We start from the raw sequence: 19,588 nt of genomic DNA, 5'->3' as shown, positions 1-19,588 counted from the left end.
CGTTCATTTTAACATTCTGATAAGCAAAACCACATTATTTATTAAATGTGTATCTATTTAGTGGGGAACATTTAAGCATCCTGCACAGTATCAAGCTGGATGTCAGGTAACATTTTGGGGCCCATCAGTGATGTTCCATGTTGATGCAAAATGTCTGGCTGTCCTGGAGCTCCATCTTGATCATGATTATTTTTTTTATAGTATCCTTTTTGTTTACTTTATAAAAAGTCCATGGTGGTGTCTTTTGCGTTGACATAATTGAGAAAGAGTATTTTCTTTGAAAAGGGTTATGAGATCATCCTTGCACACCCACTTGATAGATGATGTACTTTTTCCACACCGCTGTACAAACAGTTTCAAGACCATAATTTCTATGCAGTGCCGCCTCTGGCTAAATTGGGGTCCGAAGAATTTTATTGAACATCTATATCATTATTATTATACTTTACTTGGCACGTTTAAACACTCTTGAGTCTGCAAAAAAAAAAACACAATGTCAGTATAAAACAAAATAGAATTTAATGTGCAAGTCATTCACTTCACTTTGACACGCATGGGCACGCTACAGACTAACCTCTCAAGTCATATTGGCGAAAAAAAGATAATCACATAACGATAAAACGATCTGCAGTGTTCATAACCTGAAAAAAAGGTTCAGGAGACAGTCCACTTGAAGCACATACTGTATGCACACAAGTCGAGATTGACAAAGAGAAGCACTTAGCAGCAGTCACAAGCAGATTTAGCATACTCAATTAGAGCTGTGAGTTCTTTCATTTGTTATTTAATTTTAAAAAAGGCACATTTGCCACATCTGAATCGGTCTGTAAAAAATATTCATTCAGTATTTGTGCAGTGAACAAACTCACTGAAAAAACACATTGCACAATAAAACTACCCACGTTACACAATACCCACGATAGAAGCCCAGATCATTTTTGGACTCCACCCACTCCCTCCAGTTCAGCTACAACACAAAGCCCACCAACAACCCCCTTTGGTTGTCAGACTTGCGGACGGTTCTGTGCATTTAACTCAGAAGGCACTTAATTTAGGATACAGCGGCTGCTCTGGGCGAGTGCATCCCAGGCACTGCAGGCCTGGTCCTCACCAGCACACACGCAGCAACTGGTCCCACAAGTTCTTCAAGTAATCACACTGCTCCATCGACCAAAATGTCTGGCTGAATGGACCCAGTTTGCCTGAGATCATGTGTTGAGGGTTCTGAGGCCAGTGTGTGACACTGCAGGTCTGACTGGGTCTCAACTGGCGAATGAGGAGAAGATGAAGAAGAACAAGGGCTGTGCGGTAATGATGAAGAGGCTTCACATTCACCTGAGCTTTGACCCTCCTGCATTTGTTGTGATGTCTGCGTGGACTCTTGGTGATGTGTCGTGTTTGTTTTTAGATCAGTTTGTGTTTGTGGCGCCTCCAGTTTGGCCTTTTTGGAATAATAAGGCAGGAAAGGCCTCTCAGACGCGCAGGTCCGCATGGCAAGGTATGTGTGCATGAGCAGGTGGGGGAAACGGGATGTGAAGTAGGAGACAAAGTCATCTGGGATGGAGCCTAGAGTCTCCTGGACTTCTGCAGGCAACTCCCGGTAATGATGTTTCTGTTGGAGGAAACACAACAGGAAGGAGCGTTAAAATGATTTTGGCCATGACTTATGTGACTGGGCTCTTACCTTGTTTCGCATTGCACGAAGGAGGTCTCTGACTGAGCCACCTTTGTAGGAACGGAACTTTCTCAGATCTGTGAGAACACAAAAGCACATTTTCTTCAAAAGGAGACTGAGGGCAGCTAGAAAAAATACAGTGCTGCAGCAAAGTGGAGACTGTGGACTATCATTTTGCATTTGTCCAAAGCTAAGGCACAGCAAGAGGATCAGCTGACCTTTGATTCCTGACCCGACCGTGATAACCATATTTCTGTGAAGCAGTTTACCTTTGTTATAAATGGAATATTTTCATAGTAGGATCATAGACTAACATATGACCTTCTAATTACAGTTTTTATCATTATTAGAGCCCTGTAAACATGAAATAACACCCCATAGTGACCTTTACATTCATATTACCCAATAATATGTATTATTATTTGTTGAGGGTGTTATAAAATGTATCTATCTTGATTACAACACTTAACACATTATACTGCCTTAGAATTTTTGTATGTTTTGGTAAAGGGTACATGTTGAATACAGGAAGTGAACAAACATATTAATGTTGGGTTACAGTGATTTACACGTGGTCTCATACCTGTTTGCAGTGGGACTGTGATATGCTCTCTCCAGTCACCCTTGACTACAGCCCGGCCTCCTCGCTCTAGCTGTCTCACGATTGGTCCATCTGGCGGTTCCTTCTCTATTCTGTCACTCACATCCTAAGGCAACATGAGACTCCTTTGGTGAACATCTAATGTGCTAACAAGTTGAATATGGTCATACGTTTACATGTAAAGATGCAAGCAATACTGTTGTGCAGTATGACGACTGGTTCAACATACGGTCACAAGAGGGCACTGTAGTTCATTAATAACCAACCAAGAGGCGGAAAACTATGTACTGTATATTTGACAAAGCTGTACAGTGCAAATACATTCCAGATATATACCTGGAAGAACTGCAGTTCCTTCTCCAAGCTCCAGAAAAAAGGGTGTTTGAGAACACACTCTGCTGAAGGCCTCCGGTGAGGCTCCATGCTCATCATCTGCTCTATTAGCTCTCTGGCTATGATGTCACCTGGTTAAGATCAAGGGTTAACGACATGCAGTTTATTCCAAACAAACTTTTAGTTACTGTCCTTACTGTGTTTGTCGGTCTGCAGATGGTCCAGGCTGTATGTTCCTAGCAGTATGTTGGCTTGTCGCTGCAGGGATTTGCCAAAAGGGTGGCTACCTTGGGACACCACGTAGTAAAAAACACACCCAGCGGAAAAGATATCGACAGCACAGGTCTGGAATGTGACAGAGGAATAAAAAAGGGGATAAGTCAGAAATTCTGTACTCGTACAAATTAGCATGCAGGAAGCTTCATCAGAGGCTTAGCACGCAGGCATCACAGCTAAAATAGCCAAGTTCGATTCCAGCTTCGGCCATTTCTGTGTGGAGTTTGCATGTTCTCCCTGTGCATGTGTGGGTTTTCTCCGGGGTGTCCGGTTTCGTCCACATTCCAAAAAACATGCTAGGTTAATTGACGACTCCAAATTGTCCATAGGTATGAATGTGAGTGTGAATGGTTGTTTGTCTATATGTGCCCTGTGATTGGCTGGCAACCAGTTCTGGGTGTACCCTGCCTCTTGTCTAAAGACAGCTGGCATAGGCTCCAGCACCCCCTGCAACCCTCATGAGGATAAGCAGTAGAAAATGAATGAATGAAGATTCATCATCTCTTCACATTGGCGTCAATGCTAAGCGTAATTCCTCAAAATAGTGGTTTAGTTTCTGAAAAGAGGCCAGGCATGAATTTACTATGCGTCTATTTCCATATTAATTTGTCTAATGACAGAAATAAGCCCATAAAATGACATTTTACTTTTTTTTTTTTCTTACTGGGTTGTCTTTGCAGTCCTCACTGAGCACTTCAGGGGCGATCCAGCCTTCTGTCCCCGGCACACCGGACCGTCTACTGAAACTATGGCGACCCACTGCTAACTTCTTGCACAGGCCAAAGTCAGAGATCATAGCCCGTACTCGGCCGTGGGCGTTGGGCATGGACACCAGGATGTTGTGGGGTTTCAGGTCTCTGTGGACTGCAGGCGGAGAGGTCAAGATGAGGGGATAACTAATAGAAATGCACAACAATGTTTGTTCATTTATTTGTAGAAATTACCTATGTTGAGGGAGTGCAGATGAGCCAGTCCTGACATGGTTTGCTGCAGCAGCATAACAGGCTCTAATCCGTGACGGTCAAAATCCTTCATCTCTACATACTGCACAGATCCATCACACAGTTAAAACTCACATCACAGCTTCATGAAAGGTCAGAAATAAATCCTGTCATGAGCAATTTTGCACCTCCTGAAGTGAAGCAGCACACAGCTCGATGGCGATGTACTGGAACTGACGGTCCCTCTCGGTACAGAAGTATCGAATGACATTCGGGTGCTCGTCCGACTCCCGCAGGAGCTGAACTTCTCGATCTGCAAAGCTGAAACACTCCGGAAGAATTCTTTTCACTGCCACTGGGCGGTTGTCAAACTGACCCCTAGCAGAGAGAACATTATGTGTCATTGAGGAAGAGACAAGGAACAATAGCGTCATGATGTCTTTTGTACGCTTACTTGTACACGATGGTGCCTTCAGCACCGTGACCCAACACTTGTTTGGGATGGAATGTTATGTTGCCCACTCTGACAATGCTGGAGTCCTCCTCTACATAAGACAAGTAAACTGTCAAAACTGCTTTTTATACATCCAGCATTTAGGGCATGTTGGCAAATGTTTTACCTCCGTCCTCATGCTCATTGGCGGAGCTGCCCAGCTCAGAAACGGACAGATTGGAGTGGTTTGATGCACGCGGTGTGACATTTGGACTGCTGTGGTCCGAGCATTCAGATCGAGGTTGGGCCACTTCCAGGTAGTCGCCGTCTGGGGCCAAAGCAAGCCCCATGTCAGCGGCGGGGAAAGGCTGCTGCCTCTGTAGCATATCCAACCTCTCCTCCATCTGTCTCTGGAACTCCTGGTGCTGAAGCTGCTGCTGCTTGTGGACACTCTGTAATGACAGAAGACATATAATGCAAGTTCTTGAAAACATGTTTGTCAGTTAATGAAAATTTACACCAAGATTATGCCTCGGTTTGAGTGCATTTGTCAACATAGCTTAGATAGCTTGAGAATAAAATACTAAATGGCACAAAACATCTGTGGGGTCTCCGTTACCGAAATAACCGATGTGCAGTGTACTACTTTTAAATATCCACTTCCAGGAAAGCAGTTGCACATTTAATTGAATTACTCTATCGGGCCACTAGATGGTAGTATCTGACTCGCCTTGGGGTAAGTGATCACAAAGGCCACCCAGCCAGCCAGGAGGAAAGTGGAGAAGATGATGGTGGCCATGTCTTTCAGCATGGAGTCCACAGAGGCCTCCGGACGGACAGTACGACCACTGATCCCGGGCTCTTGGATTGATGTGTCGGGCACGGGAGTAGAAGGTGGTGCGTCATCTATGACAACATTGTTCACCTTCTGCCATACGAAAGAGAGGAGGCAGCGTGAGACATACTGTATATAATGTATATACTCACTCTCACTTTATAATACGGGTTTATACACACCTCGTCTCCTTTCTTCTTGTTGGTAGGGGGAATAACGTTGCCTTGATTGCGAGGAAAGTTGTCAGGGAACTTTTCCAGGATCTTATTGTGAGCTTCAGGGGGGGTCTCATGGTGGCCTGATATTAAAATGTAAGCCAAGACTTATGTGGTAGAAGTGCAAAAAACGACAATATGGTGTTTCATTGTAGACTTATATACCCTTACCAATGAGCAGTAGGTAGTTGCGCATGAAGTTGATGCGGTGTCTCTCGCGAAGAGCAGCATTGAACTTGACGCTGGTACTCGGTGTGATAACGCACTCTTTGTCCTCGTCTGTCTCCTGGCTGTCTGGACCCTCCAGCATGGGAAAGGTGCTGCCTCGAGGCTGCACATGCAAACAAAGATTTAGGGAATTCAGAAATATTTTACTCAAGGGTGATTTCAAGGATGCATCACTATTTGTTTAGGGTTTTTTTTTTATTATCACCCTTGCGACAAATTAGTACTAACGGTTCTTGGGAAAGTAAATAAGAAATATGAAAGTAAACATAACATAATATGTTAATATATCATGGTAATATATGTTGATGTCTTCCACTCACCACCACAGTGACTCCGTCATGCACCAGGGAGGGAGAGGCATACAAGCTGGTGGAGTATTTACCCACATACAAAGTGTCCCTAAAAGAGGGAGAAAAAAACCTTGAATATTCACCGATAAAAGAAATGAGACAAAACAAGGGGAAGTGAGCCAGAGAGCTGCCTGAAATTGAAAACGTTTTGAGCATCCCATCGGTGGTGAACAAAAAGCGTGAATCGACCACTAAAAAAGTACTGTTTTTCATGTTAAAAATATGCAAGCAGGTGTGATTAAAGATCAAACTAAAAGAACAAAGCTGGACTGCTGAGATAACTGAATAAGATTAACAGAATAAGACACATGGAATGCACATGAATACATTTTCAGATTTTTAAGAATTCTATCAATTGTGGATTAATTGTGCCATGATGTTCATTCATTCATTCACTCATTTTCTACCGTTTATCCTCACGAGGGTCGCGGGGGTGCTGGAGCCTATCCCAGCTGTCTTTGGACAAGAGGCGGGGTACACTCTGGACTGGTCGCCAGCCAATCACAGGGCACATATAGACAAACAACCATTCACACTCACATTCATACCTATGGACAATTTGGAGTCGCCAATTAACCTAGCATGTTTTTGGAATGTGGGAGGAAACCGGAGTACCCGGAGAAAACCCACGCATGCACGGGGAAAACATGCAAACTCCACACAGAGATGGCCGAGGGTGGAATTGAACTTGGGTCTCCAAGCTGTGTGGACTGCGAGCTAACCACTCGGTCGCATGATGTTCAGAATATTCAAAATAAACTGGTGATATGCAACATCCTTTCCAAAATGATTGAAATGCGCTTACATTAACTTGTTATCAGGCTTCTTCTCCTTTGGAAAGGGGTACTTCCACCGGGTGATTCGGCCCACCTCCCCAGACATGAAGGTGAGGTAGCGCAAAGTTTCCACAGCCACGTTAGTGTGGGGAATCTTGCGGAGGCCCTCGCGCTGCCAGATGTACATGGCCACCACCGGCGAGTTATAATTCTGCACCCACTGGACGTCGCCAGATTCGCTGTCTACCGTCACCACCAAGCCATCGCCATTGGACACAAAATGGGCCACCTCTGCAGGGGGGGCAAACCAGGGAGTGAGGGATGAGCGTCATGTATCAGAAAAGTCCTGGTGACTTACTGTATTTGGTGTCATCATCAGGAAGGGTAGAGGCGTAGTCAGAATAAGTGGCATTCCAGCGCAACTCGCGACTTTTGGTGTCATACATCGTGATGGTATATTCTGGAGCCATGTAAACACATTCACAAGAAGAGGACAACAGAAAAGTAAAAGCATTGTTTTCCTTATGTAACAATCACAAAAGCTAGACATGGGACAACGGAAAGCGACCGGTATCTATATCAGGGTGTGAAAGCGTACAAGTGTAAAACACGTGAAATTAAATCCTGTATTTGCGGTGCTAGGAGTGAACATGACACTTAAAACCTCATCATGAGACACCAGGCTGCAGGGGTGGAGGAAAGGGTGTCAACATGTGTGTATTTGATCAAACAAAACAAACTGACATATGAATGACCACACAGAGGAACAAAAAGGTCAGCCTGCCCTGCTAGTAGATGCCGTTTGTTTTGTTTACCTGTGCGGCCCAGATAGAGCAGAGATGAAGAAGGACACAGCATGTCAACAAAGGACGATGTCAATGTCTGCTGCTTCTCGCCGGTCAAGAGGTCCACCACATGCCAAAGATCCTGCTTTTTACCTAAACACACACACACACAAAATGATTTACCGCCTACAATAACCGATTACTTGATTAAAATAGTAAAAAGTGGTGAAGCACAACATGGCGTCACCTGTGGTCACATCAAGTTATTGAAGTAACTCAATGCCTTATAGCTGATTTCTTGTGTTTCATTCTTTAGTCATTTGTGCTTGAATCAACAGTGCCGCTGCTGGTTGCAGCCAGAACTGCAAGCCATATTGCCTAATTGCTTGAATACTTGATTAATTAACACTCAATTCTAGAAAAGCAATATTGTCCAGCACTTCATTACTGATACTGATATCAACAACTGATACTCACAGTAAATCATCAAACTAATTCTACACCACTGACAAGCTTGTTGCTGAGTGAAACATGTTATTACTTGGGCGCCCGTATCATTTTCGGCAGACAAGCCAATAATTAAAAGAACCAAACTCATTTTTATGCAAATATGGTCCGATATTAACAGACATCCCTACACAATTCCCCCATTTAATTGCTCACTCAGTCGTCCTTTTCTGATTTTGCACAAGTAACTCTTGCATGACTACTAGCTCTCTTGCCACATTTAACTTCCATTATGACTAATCCAAATGCTCAACTTTGCCTTCAGCTGATGACAAATGAAAGCAACACAGTTGACATACACAGTAATTATCATTGTTCACCTATTGTATATTAACGGCGTGAATCTGCAGGGCGGAACACAAAAATGACTTGAATGTGTTTACATGTCGCCAGAAGTTCACACGGAAAAGCAACACTGTGAAGTTAATGACCTCCCAAATGGAAAGATGCTTAACTTCCTGATGGTAATTGGCCTTACCCATGTAAAGGATTCCGTCCGAGCTGCGGCACGGAGACGCTTGGACCAACTCCGGAATAGTAAATGGTAATTTCTGTTTGGGAACAATGAATTAACATGAGATAACCAGAACATCCTGTTTATTTTAAGAAAATCTTGGCAAGAAGCTGCAGAATGAAGGTGCCATAACAAACAACAAATTATCTACAGTGAGAGAATGGTGTTTCTTCTTACTGTGAGGCCTTTGTTGTTCTTTCCACCCAGGGAATACAGGCTGCCATCGTTGGGGTCGGGCAGAAAGGCTGGCCTGCAGGTTCAAAAAGAACAATCACGCTAATGACAGCTAGCAATTACTTTCAGGTGCATATAAGGGATTGTTATAGTGGGAAGTAACATCCACACATAAAATGACTTACTCTGCAACATGCGTGGGGACTTGAAGAACTGGATCTGTGAAAGAGATAAGTTGCCATTCAAGGTAAAACAACAGTTTGTGATCGGTAGTTAGGTATGAGAAAGGATGCTAAAAACATCATTAAGTGGTGTGGGAAAGTGCTTGGCCTCTTCCTGACTTCTTATTTTGTTGCATGTTTGTCACACTTAAGTGTTTGAGATCATCTAAGAAATATGAATATTAGTCAACGACAACTGAACACAAAATGCAGTTTTTAAATGAACCTTTTTTTATTATTAAGGGAGGAAAAAATGCCCGCACTTGTTAAACTATCAGTGTGGAAAAGGTTACAAAGCCATTTCTAAAGCTTTGGGAAAATTACCCCATGTGCGCAGCAACAACTCATCCATGAGGTCACAAAAGACCCCACAACAAGAAGGAACTGCCTTACTTAAGGCCAGTGTTCATGACTCCACCATAAGAAAGACACTGGACAAAAGGACATTAAAGCTTGTCCCAATATTGCCAGAAAACACCTTGATCCCCCCCCAAAAAAACTGTTGGAAAATACTCTGTGGTCTGATGAGACAAAAGTTCAACTTTTTGGAGGATGTGTGTCCAATTACATCTGGTGTAAAAGTAACACCGTATTTCAGAAAAAGAACATCATACCAACAGTAAAATATGGTGGTGGTAGTGTGATGGTCTGGGCCTGTTTTGCTGCTTCAGGACCTAGAAGACTCGCTGTAAATAAATGGAACCATGAATTCTGATGTCTACCAAAAAAAACCCTGTAGGAGAATATCAGACCATCTGTTGGTGACCTCAAACTGAAACCAACTTGGGTTCTGCAGCAGGACAATGATCCAAAACACACCAGCAAGTCCACCTCTGAATGGCTGAAGAAAAACAAAGACTTTGGAGTGGCCTAGTCAAAGTCCTGACCTGACCTTAAAAAGGTGCTTCATGCTCAAAAACCCTCCAATGTAGCTGAATTACAACAATTCTGCAAAATGAGTGGGCCAAAATTCCTCCACAGTGCTGTGGACTCTTTGCAAGTTATCGCAAACACTTGATACTTGAACTAACACTTACAGTATGTGTGACAAACATGCAAAAAAAAAAAAAACAGGAAGGAGCCAAACACTTGTCAAATATTCTTCACCTAAATCAATGTGAGAGCATTGTGAGAACGGCTAGATGACAAACAGTACACTTTCCTAGTGTGAACTTACAGGGCGTGGACCAGATGGTGCTGATCTCTTTAGAGGTGCCCAGAGGGGTTAACAATTATAGTCTGTGTAAGGGGGTTGGGTGGTGTAGGATTACCTGACGGTGGTCAATACGTGTTTGGTTAAACGTGCGTCACTAATCGCGCCGTTTAATTGCAAAGGGTGGTTAAAAAAAAAACTGTGTTGCACTTTTGAGCCAAGATGGGAGTGGATTTGTCATGATCCACGGAGGATTTTTTTGTTCTCTGTCTTCCTCACAAAACATGTACTGTATGTCCATAACACTGGTCAATTCACATTCAGTAGATCTGCCAGAAAAACAGATGGCGTGTAGGCAACTGCATTGTGATTATTAATGATTTGAACAGGACGGACGTTGGTGTGTCTTGGGTTTTCTATCGCTAAAAAGAAGTCAGTTGGAACATGTAAATTGCTCCTGCATTTGTGCACATTTCCATTTTTATTGGAATTACACACAAGGTTGCACAAAGTCTCCAGAATTTGAACCAGCATCAAAGTATTAACAATGAGCATGTTGTCATGAATGACGTCACGTGAAACCACGATATACCTGAATTTAGTCACTTTACTTGTTGTCTTTCATTTAATTTTTTGCAATGAGGCGTTGCGTTCAAAGACACCAAGTACAGTATATAATTGATACTATGTGCCATTCCCAGGAGGACTAGAGATGTTGATGTTGATGATACATCTACGGTGTTTGGAGGTCAGTATGATGTTATAAAAGAACATCACACCCCCTGGTGGGGGCGCTATTGTGCCTCCATCTGTCATCATAACATGGTATGCATGTGTTACTTACTCTAAAAATGTTAACAGAATTAAATGAAATAAATTAGTTACCATCTCTGTGTGGAGTTTGCATGTTCTCCCCATGCATGCGTGGGTTTTCTCCGGGTACTCCGGTTTCCTCCCACATTCCAAAAAACATGCTAGGTTAATTGGCGACTCCAAATTGTCCATAGGTATGAATGTGAGTGTGAATGGTTGTTTGTCTATATGTGCCCTGTGATTGGCTGGCGACCAGTCCAGGATGTACCCTGCCTCTCGCCGAAAGACAGCTGGGATAGGTCCAGCACCCCCCACGACCCTCGTGAGGCAAAGCGGTAGAAAATGAATGAATTAATGAAATTAGTTACCACCATTTATGCACTATTTTTGACTGCCCGACTGTTACAGTGGCTCACTTCTTTATACACTTGTAACAGCTAAGAATGTTACAGATGTTTTCCATAATGACAATTTTAGGTTCTACTGTATTAAAGCCCGTCTCCTTGTCTTGACAAGACACGAAAAGAAAAGAATGTAGTGTAAGGATCACAAAAACAACAAATAGCAAAGTCTATCTTATCTAATGCAAGTCCACAGTGCGCAGGGCCGTCCACGAGCACAGAAACTCGCCAGGTTGCTCGCCCTTGCCCACTCCTGACCTTGATTCCAGGCTATATTTGCCCCTCTCGCTGTTAATCATTACACACGTTCCATATTGTCAACAGAACATCTCACGGCATTACTCAAGTGCACCCCAAACAACAGTCGTAGTAATCCTGGAAACTCTTTCATGAGCAAACTTACAACAAACGATAAGGCCAAGAAAGTCAATAACAAGAATACACATATAGATAAGTAAATACTTGAATATGTGCAAGGAAATCATTTAGCACTGAAAGATATTGTTAATGTCAACATTTAGTGTAACCTTACAGTTGAAAAATTGGTTGCATTCAACTCGATATATTCTTTATCTCCAGAAACAATCCACAATCTGCGTACAATACAACCACCCTCTCACCTTCTTTCAGAGTCCATTTGATTGAACCAGATTTCTTGCTCACGGCATGCAGGTTCCCATCCAGGGTGGACACAAAGAGCAGGTTTTCCGGGAGAGACACTGTGGTGGCGCTGCAAAACCCCTGAAAACATCAAATAAACAGAAGAGACACACTCATTTGTTAAAATCTGATTTGTGTTGTCGTTCATATTGCCGGGAATCAAGGCATCCAGGAAGTGGCATGTACTGTATGCGCACACTCATTATCTCATGTTCCAGGAAGTACAGATTACTACAGTGTGTGCTCCTTTTGGCGCATTTGTGGCAATTTCAAGGATTTTGTGCAATGGGAGTCAATATTTTTTTTTACCCAAAAGATTCCGCGTAGGAGATTACGAAGAAAGCGGGCAGGAATTTTGTCAATTTATTTGTCGTGGCCCACCAATGATTTATTTTGACTGCCACAGATCAATTTGGCACCATCTATTAAGAATTCTTCATGTTTTATTCTCTTTTATGCGGAGCGTCTTATCGGCCGTTTGCTTTCTATATAATCATTACAGAAGTCATTACCGGTGTGAGTTAAAAAAAATATACATCTTTATATATATATATATATTTTTTATATATATTTAAATAAATAAATAAATATATATTCTCTTTTATGCTGAGCGTCTTATTGGTTGTTTGCTTTCTATAATCTATCATTACAGAAGTCATTGGTGTGAGTTAAAAAATATATATCTTACATATATATATCTTATATAAATAAATATATATATAAATACTATCTGTATAAATAAATATATAAATAAATTAATAAATTAATTAATGAAATCCACAATTCAAGTTGATGAGTCCATCTGAAAACTTTGTGTCAGACTTTCTGAACCTCGAGGTGGTCCAAAATTCCATACATCTGTTTCAGAGTTTCATACTCACACTCACACTATTTACAAAACACATTATGATGGGACTGGTCGGTCCATAAAAATGACATACATGTGTGTTATGACCAATTAAGCAAATTAGACAATGATGTCATTGTCATGAGGGCTGTACTCACTTTTCTGAGATATGGTATACGTTAACTCGATTCATTCCATAGCAAGTTTATTTGAGCTTATTTTGTTTACTTCGTCATTTTGGGTGGCCCAGGTCTACAAACCAAAGCCGGAAAAAGAAATTGCACAATGGTGTTTTTTTCTTTGCAACAAGAAGCAGAAAAGAACACCCTTCCCTTGCTGAACCTCAGTGGTATTGATTGAAATCTCTCACTAATCCCCTTCAACAGTCCTCTGGGGGGTGATGGTGGGGGGCGCAGTCCTAATAACTCTGTTTGTACATAATGCAGATTACCCATCCATAATTACAAATACACTCATCTCAGCATTTAGCTACTTTTGATGGGTGGAAGCGGGTGGCGGTCAGAGTAGAGGATGAGGATTTCAAGCGCTCTTAAGCCCGACAGCAAATAAGCCCCCTCCCAAGAGCTGCTAAGACCTGGCATGAGCGCAAATGCAACCACCGACTCACCCGAGACAGGCCTCTTGGGTGCCATCACTCCCATTATGGAAGCACTATTAAAAAGACTGTTTCACCCTGCGTGCCCTTGAGTTCAAGCACAAAAACAGAAGCAAGACTGTAAATTAGTGCTGGTATGTAACATGGAAGAACCTGCTGTAATCTCACATCCTATTCCAGTATGTATGTCAACATGGTGCACCTGTGACGCTTCCCACTAACTCTCCGGCATAACACAACTGTATTTGGACTCTACGCTAGGTATGTGGATGATCAGATCCAGTATCTGTGTCGGGTTCCAATACCAACGTATAAGAAATGCCTGATGCCACATTTCCAATCCATGAACCACATCTTCTTCTAATGGGATGTTGCTACAAAACCCTCATCCTTGTATAATAATCTTATGCTTATATTAAAGCGGTAAAACAACTGACATCCAGCATGAGCCTCAAACACACAGCTAACACGGCCACGCTAGCATGCTCTGCGAAACTAAGTCAACCCTGTGTCTTATTTTTGCCAACTCTTGCCAATGTTTCGACATTTTTACTTCATTTTTCCTTAGTGTTTGTTATGAGATTCCTCCACATTTGAAAACATGTGAATCGGTGCATCCCTACTTAAACCAATGTGCTTGTTTCAGCCACAGGCCTACGCCCACTCATAACATCAAACATCTGAAAGATTTTCTTGGCAGCAAAAAAAAAAATGCAGTGACATCTGTTCCAAGTTAAGATTCTCATATGCTCATCATCGACAACGGTATACACGTCTAGTTCTTGTGTAAGATGGTTTCATAATACTGAAGAACAGGGTGGCTCCAACATCTGCGATTTTCAGTTTCCTTATCTGGAGTCGGGCCAGACTTTTAGCTCAAGCACTCTAGTCAGTGTTCCCTGAACACCAAAGTTCTCAGCAGGGTCAAGTGTCACGGCGCTGCATCGGCAACCAACTAAAACGGAAAACTATTCCTATAGTATTTAAAAAAAACGGTATTTCACTGGCAGGTTATTTAGTTGACAACAAGGTCCTAATGTGGCATTTTGGGAAGAGTAAAGTAAAAATTGCTGCTGTAATGAGCTACTTGTCGTATAAAACAACAATGGAAACAAAAATAGATACAAATATGGTCACACCATCCACACTCCTGTGATTATAGCCTATTGTCCGTTTCCCTTAAGGGCTGTGCAAAGCCGACAGTCCCAATGTTTAACTTCCTTCACATTCATAACACACATTCATAATACAAAATGTGTGAAAGTATTAGCAACAGGTACAGGTGCACCTACTAAAGTGTCAAGTCAGCAGAAGTTATCATCACGGCAGCAGCCTGCATGTTTCTGCCATGTATTTACCCTGGATCAGAGCGCTTTAAGCAAATGTCAAAGAGTCTTTATCAGCAGCGTGGTGTTGTTTCAGTGGAGAGTGTCACGTGTTGGCAAGCTCAGTCGCAGCACAACCAATCTGCAGCTGTGATAAGATAGCCCAAGAACACAACTACAATCTTACAAGTTAAAAAGCGGCAGTCTTATGATTTTTGTTTTAGAATATGAATGACAAATTTGTAATTAAAAAAAGCTGGACTTTTGCATGAACAGTTTTTATATAAAAAATAATTACATGGTGTTGTACTTTTTATGAAAATACAATTTGTGTTTTATGAGGAATAACGTGGTAATTACATGAGGATAAAGTAGTATTGACACATACTACTATATGAGGCAAATACAAATTTTATGGGGAAAATGCTAATATATGTTTAATATTAATATGAAACTGCAATGTAATTTTCCACAATGAGGTTTGAATATTACAGAAGCAGTAATTTTATGGGATTGAACTTTTAACAACAAGACAAGAGTAATAATGTCATTTAAAATGCAAAAATATTACACAGAATAAAGCAAACATTTTATTATTTATTTTTAAAAATGTGCTATTTCATAAGAATAGAGTTGTAATTTTATGACAAAGCTTTTAGCTTGAATATTACAAGAAAAATATCATCCTTTTAAGAAACAAAGGTTTGAATGGAGAAAGTCATAATTTCAAGAGAAGATGCAAATAAAAAAAAAGAAAGAAAGACAAAAACTGAGGCCATTAAGACTTGTGCTTTGCAAATGTACACCAAATGCTCATCTGCATCCTTACTCCAGGTACCTTTGAGCAAGGCACCCAAACTGTCTGGGAAAATAATAGCAAGTTGAGTCAACAAGAAAAAAAAGGGGGTTAGTGAAATGGGGATCTGATCTAACGCGCAAAATGATTGTGTGACTTCCTGTGTAAAAAAACAGCAGTTAGTCACTTCTCCAAATTAAAATACTGCACTATACTACTCCTTGTACTTATTAAAATACATGATACATGCATGCAGGTGTCTCAGGGGTCTCACCTGGAGAGCCCACCTGCATGCAACCCGGAAATCCTGCTAGGGGTCCACCAATGTACACCATCTCAAATCCAAAGTCTGCTTAATGACGTTGTCTCATCATCTGCAAGATGCTGTACATAAAGTTGCTGCATCCCCTTTAATTAATTACTTATTAATTTGTTAGCAACTGCCTAGTTGGGGGGGGGGGGGGGGGCTGGCACCTTGAACCTTCTCCTGACTGTCCTCCCTTATAGTGCACTTATCATAAAATAATTACAGTGTAATTCTTGAATTCATAGTCTTCCCTATGCTCTTCACACGTTAGTAGTAGCTAGCTGTGTTTGGACTGACTCTACGCACCGTTAATAAAAGTAAACAGGCATGGCAGCGGGTCACATCACATTGCATTGCTGTGTTTCGGCTTTGTGATTGAATCAGCATAAATGATAACAGACGTTGGTTTGACGGTAAAACTGGTTCTGTCCTAGTCTATAAAAATGAATCGACTCAAGCTTGTACATTTATGTCGAGTAGTCACATTGTAGCCCAAACAACATAAGTGCAAAAACACTACCAATAACTAGATTACTTTTGAAAACAATACGAAGAATTAATAATTGAGTTATTGGTTTCCTAACTTTTAAAGTGCAATAGCAAAACAAGCTAGCGATAGCCTCCTTCTGTCACGATTACAGGCAGTGTTCATTGTCGAGCTAACAGGCAACATTGACGTGAAAATATAATTCACAAGTGACTAGATTTTTTAATAAATAAAACACATGCTTAACACTCAGAGAAACAGTCATAAGGCATAACTGCGGAGTGAGTTGGCCTTCTTACCTTTTGTGGTATGGCGGCGAGGTAAAGCCAAATGCACCACACCAGGGCCCGTCTGCTCACTATCCAGTCCATAATTTGAGGTCTAAAACCGAAGACAACTAGTTTTGGTGCTTTATTCACTCCATAGATAACGTCAAGTGTTTTGAGACGCTTTAACAAGCCTTGAAAAAAGCATTGTGGGCCATAAGCGGCGAGTTTGCTCTTCGCTTCCTGAAATGAAACCTGTGGGGGTGGGACTTGTGTCGACGTTCAACGGTAGTGGAGGAGGGGGGCAGTGGAGAGGCAAAGTCAGCCAATAAGAGGACAGAACACGCATGCCGGAAACGGTATAAACCGGCATACGAAGCTTCCGGTTTCATTGTGGAAGACGAGAACGCACGCTTCTTAGACAGCTGTAATAGTAAGAAGCGGTGTTGTTTACTATGGCGGTTAAATTCGTGATGTGCTTGTTTTCTAGTGGTTTTTGTGACACGTGAAAAGTTGTTGAGTTATTTGAAAAAAGCAACTAAGCACTCATTCGTCACATGTTGCATCATTCTGCTGTGACCAGCCCGCAACGCTGGAAAAACGTGAAAGGTAAGCAGTTGTCTTTAATGTCAACAGAAATAATTTATATCGTGATGTGTGTATTATTACTTATAGCATTTCTTTTTACTAATAGTTGTATTTTTAGGAATGACTGTCCGCTCGTAGGGAGCATGGCTAGCCACGTGGCTAAGTCGAGCATGGCCTACCACGTGTCTTCAGCGTAAGTAAAATTTCAAAATAAAAGTTCCTTGTGGTTGAACATGATGATTTTTGTGCGTTAGACTTCTGATATGTAATGAAGTCAACTACAAAAACTGATTCGACCAATCAGAAATCAATCGCCATCTCTTATATCTGACTTACTAATCGCTTGCATGTATTCTCTTACAGGAAGTGGGCCTTAATGCCTTGAAGTCCACCGCTTGACACAAAGTAAATATTTAAATAAAATACTCTCCCCAAAGTACCTGCTTATTTTTCCTGTTTTGAAACTCATTCGGCACCACGCTTCAAACATGACTATTTTGGTGTGACTTGGTTATAGCGGGTTTTTTGGCCTTTCGTGTGACAAAAATGAATGTTTGTTATACACCACAGCAATACTATTGTAATGTCACATTAAATCAAAGCACTTAATTCTAGTCAACGACCATTGTAAGCTGCGCAAATACTCTTGACACTAGTGCATCTATCCACCTAAAATTACAGCAAAAACTGATTTGATACAGTTGATCAGCGCAGAAAGGATTTTTATTGATCCACAAATGACCTGAACCATAACATTCTGGCATCACTGAACACAACAGCAATGTTTTATCATGACAGTAATGGCACACTTCAATGGTGGCAAAACAAATGGTCGTGGCTCACTCGGGAGGAATGTTTGCTTACTATAAAGGCACTTTCTGCCTCGGACACTTCACCGACACATATCAAAAACATAAGTCACGTGTAAAGCGATGGATTCATGAATTAAGATGTTGCTTTTGTCATTTTGGCTTACAGTACAGAAACATCCGCAAAAAGCATTTGCATTAACAGAAATAATGGCTAAAATCCAGTAAAACAGCTTGTTTGTTCGACTTATTCCATTGAAATAAATACTGTGCACCCTGCAGGTGTTCCATCCTTGACAAACCAAACCTGCACCGCACATGTGAGTGCGCCCTCTGTAGGAAACAGTCAGTAATTGACTGATCTGACACCATTAGGCCAGAATGCATTGATAACAGCAACACATGATTTTGAATAGGATAAGTTGCTGAGAAGCACAAGTGAATGAGCGACTCTAAGAAATACATTCATCAGACCTCGGAAAGGTTTAGCTGCTGTGTCCACACGTACATTTTCAGACCTTTTTACGCATTACAGTTGAAAGCCAAAGTGTGTACTACATCCTGCAGTTGGTAACATGCTCTCTTTTTCTATCTTTGTTGAACTGTTTGCATATACGTACCAGGCACAGGCTCTCCACGTGCGTACATACGGAGACATGGGGGTACTTCTCAAATCTTTTTTTCTTTCAAATGTTTGCTGACGAACACACTTTTAGCGAAAGGTCACAAAAATATACATTGTACAACTCCAAATGTTTGGTGCCGCTGTACATCACAGGTTGAATGGTTCCTATTGTTGAAATCCAAATGGCTATTTTTCAAAGGGCCACACCACACAGAGTCTAGACAGGCCACCAACATGGCCACAAGTGATGGCGAAGCTTCAGGTGCGGTACTGATATTCCTATATTGCCATGGCGAAAAGACAAGACGCTCCAGGCTGTCTTTCACATGTACGAGACCTCAGACTCCTCCGGTTCTGGGCCCCTCAAGGCATCGTTTGAGTTGGCAATGGAGCTGGCATTTGAACGCGTGTCCATGGCAGAGTGCATTATGGGGAGCCACACATCGTCCATGTTTGGCATGACAAATATTTTCTGTTGAAGGACAAACACATTGTACTAAATACTCATTTGCAGAAACGCATTGACTGGAGGCTTTAATGCATAGTATATTATTTACTCAACTACAGAGAGTACTAGGTGTCTTATTAGGGATAATGCATACATTATTTGCCACATATAAATATTATTTAAAGGGGAACTGCGGTGAAACAAAATACACAGTACATCACAATCAACTACTGCTACTACGTGGGTAATAAATACCAACTAAGCGCTAAACAGAACATCTAACTGAAACTATTATTTACATACAAGTGCCCGCAAGGCATGCTGGGTAGTCCTGTTCCAACAACAATGTGAACTATGAATCCATCTCAGGAATATGTGAGTATGTCTCTCTCTTTGTTTACTTCCCCGATGACCGCAACATATTTTTCCAATCAAGTAAAAATGCCACAAACACAGAGTGCCATAAACTACCCAGCATGCCTTGCGGTGGGAATATATATGGGTGTGTGGTGTTCTGTGGTTTGGATCGCTTTTTTGTACAAGCTACAGATTGTATCTGACTATTTCCTGTCTAATTCAAGCA

At 41.6% G+C, this 19,588-nt stretch overlaps 2 protein-coding genes and 1 long non-coding RNA gene across 5 annotated transcripts in view; 1 reads left to right on the top strand and 2 right to left on the bottom strand.

The window, feature by feature from the left end:
* Positions 1–496: 496 nt before the first annotated feature.
* On the bottom strand, positions 497–16,810 carry ern1 (endoplasmic reticulum to nucleus signaling 1). Its single transcript, XM_058049006.2, has 22 exons — positions 16,569–16,810; positions 11,852–11,972; positions 8,829–8,862; positions 8,647–8,719; positions 8,434–8,506; positions 7,479–7,601; positions 7,022–7,123; positions 6,693–6,954; positions 5,858–5,936; positions 5,481–5,640; positions 5,277–5,392; positions 4,990–5,187; positions 4,447–4,711; positions 4,281–4,371; positions 4,015–4,204; positions 3,830–3,929; positions 3,550–3,749; positions 2,807–2,954; positions 2,613–2,740; positions 2,259–2,382; positions 1,685–1,752; positions 497–1,612 (listed from the first exon to the last, which is right to left on the bottom strand). The coding sequence occupies exons 1-22, from the start codon at positions 16,638–16,640 to the stop codon at positions 1,154–1,156; spliced, it is 3,186 nt and encodes a 1,061-aa protein (XP_057904989.2). The 5' UTR covers positions 16,641–16,810; the 3' UTR covers positions 497–1,153.
* A 104-nt stretch (positions 16,811–16,914) lies between these two features.
* On the top strand, positions 16,915–17,559 carry LOC131103112 (uncharacterized). The gene is made up of 3 exons (XR_009119549.2): positions 16,915–17,144; positions 17,242–17,316; positions 17,487–17,559. It is a non-coding gene; the product is annotated as an uncharacterized LOC131103112 (long non-coding RNA).
* A 269-nt stretch (positions 17,560–17,828) lies between these two features.
* Positions 17,829–19,588, bottom strand: part of tex2 (testis expressed 2) — a 47,830-nt gene continuing 46,070 nt past the window's right edge. For all 3 annotated transcript variants that reach the window (XM_078797161.1, XM_078797162.1, XM_078797163.1), the window contains one exon: positions 17,829–19,029. In XM_078797161.1, coding sequence (XP_078653287.1) covers positions 18,880–19,029 — 150 coding nt within the window. In that variant the 3' untranslated portion in view covers positions 17,829–18,879. The remainder of the gene's footprint in view (positions 19,030–19,588) is intronic.

Source organism: Doryrhamphus excisus, linkage group LG16 (assembly GCF_037039965.1).
Source record: "Doryrhamphus excisus strain RoL-2023G ecotype Guam linkage group LG16, RoL_Dexc_Guam_v1.1, whole genome shotgun sequence".
In the NCBI taxonomy this organism is placed as follows: Eukaryota; Metazoa; Chordata; class Actinopteri; order Syngnathiformes; family Syngnathidae; genus Doryrhamphus; species Doryrhamphus excisus.
Note: the sequence above shows the minus strand (reverse complement) of the source record. Positions and strands in the feature narration are given on the sequence as shown.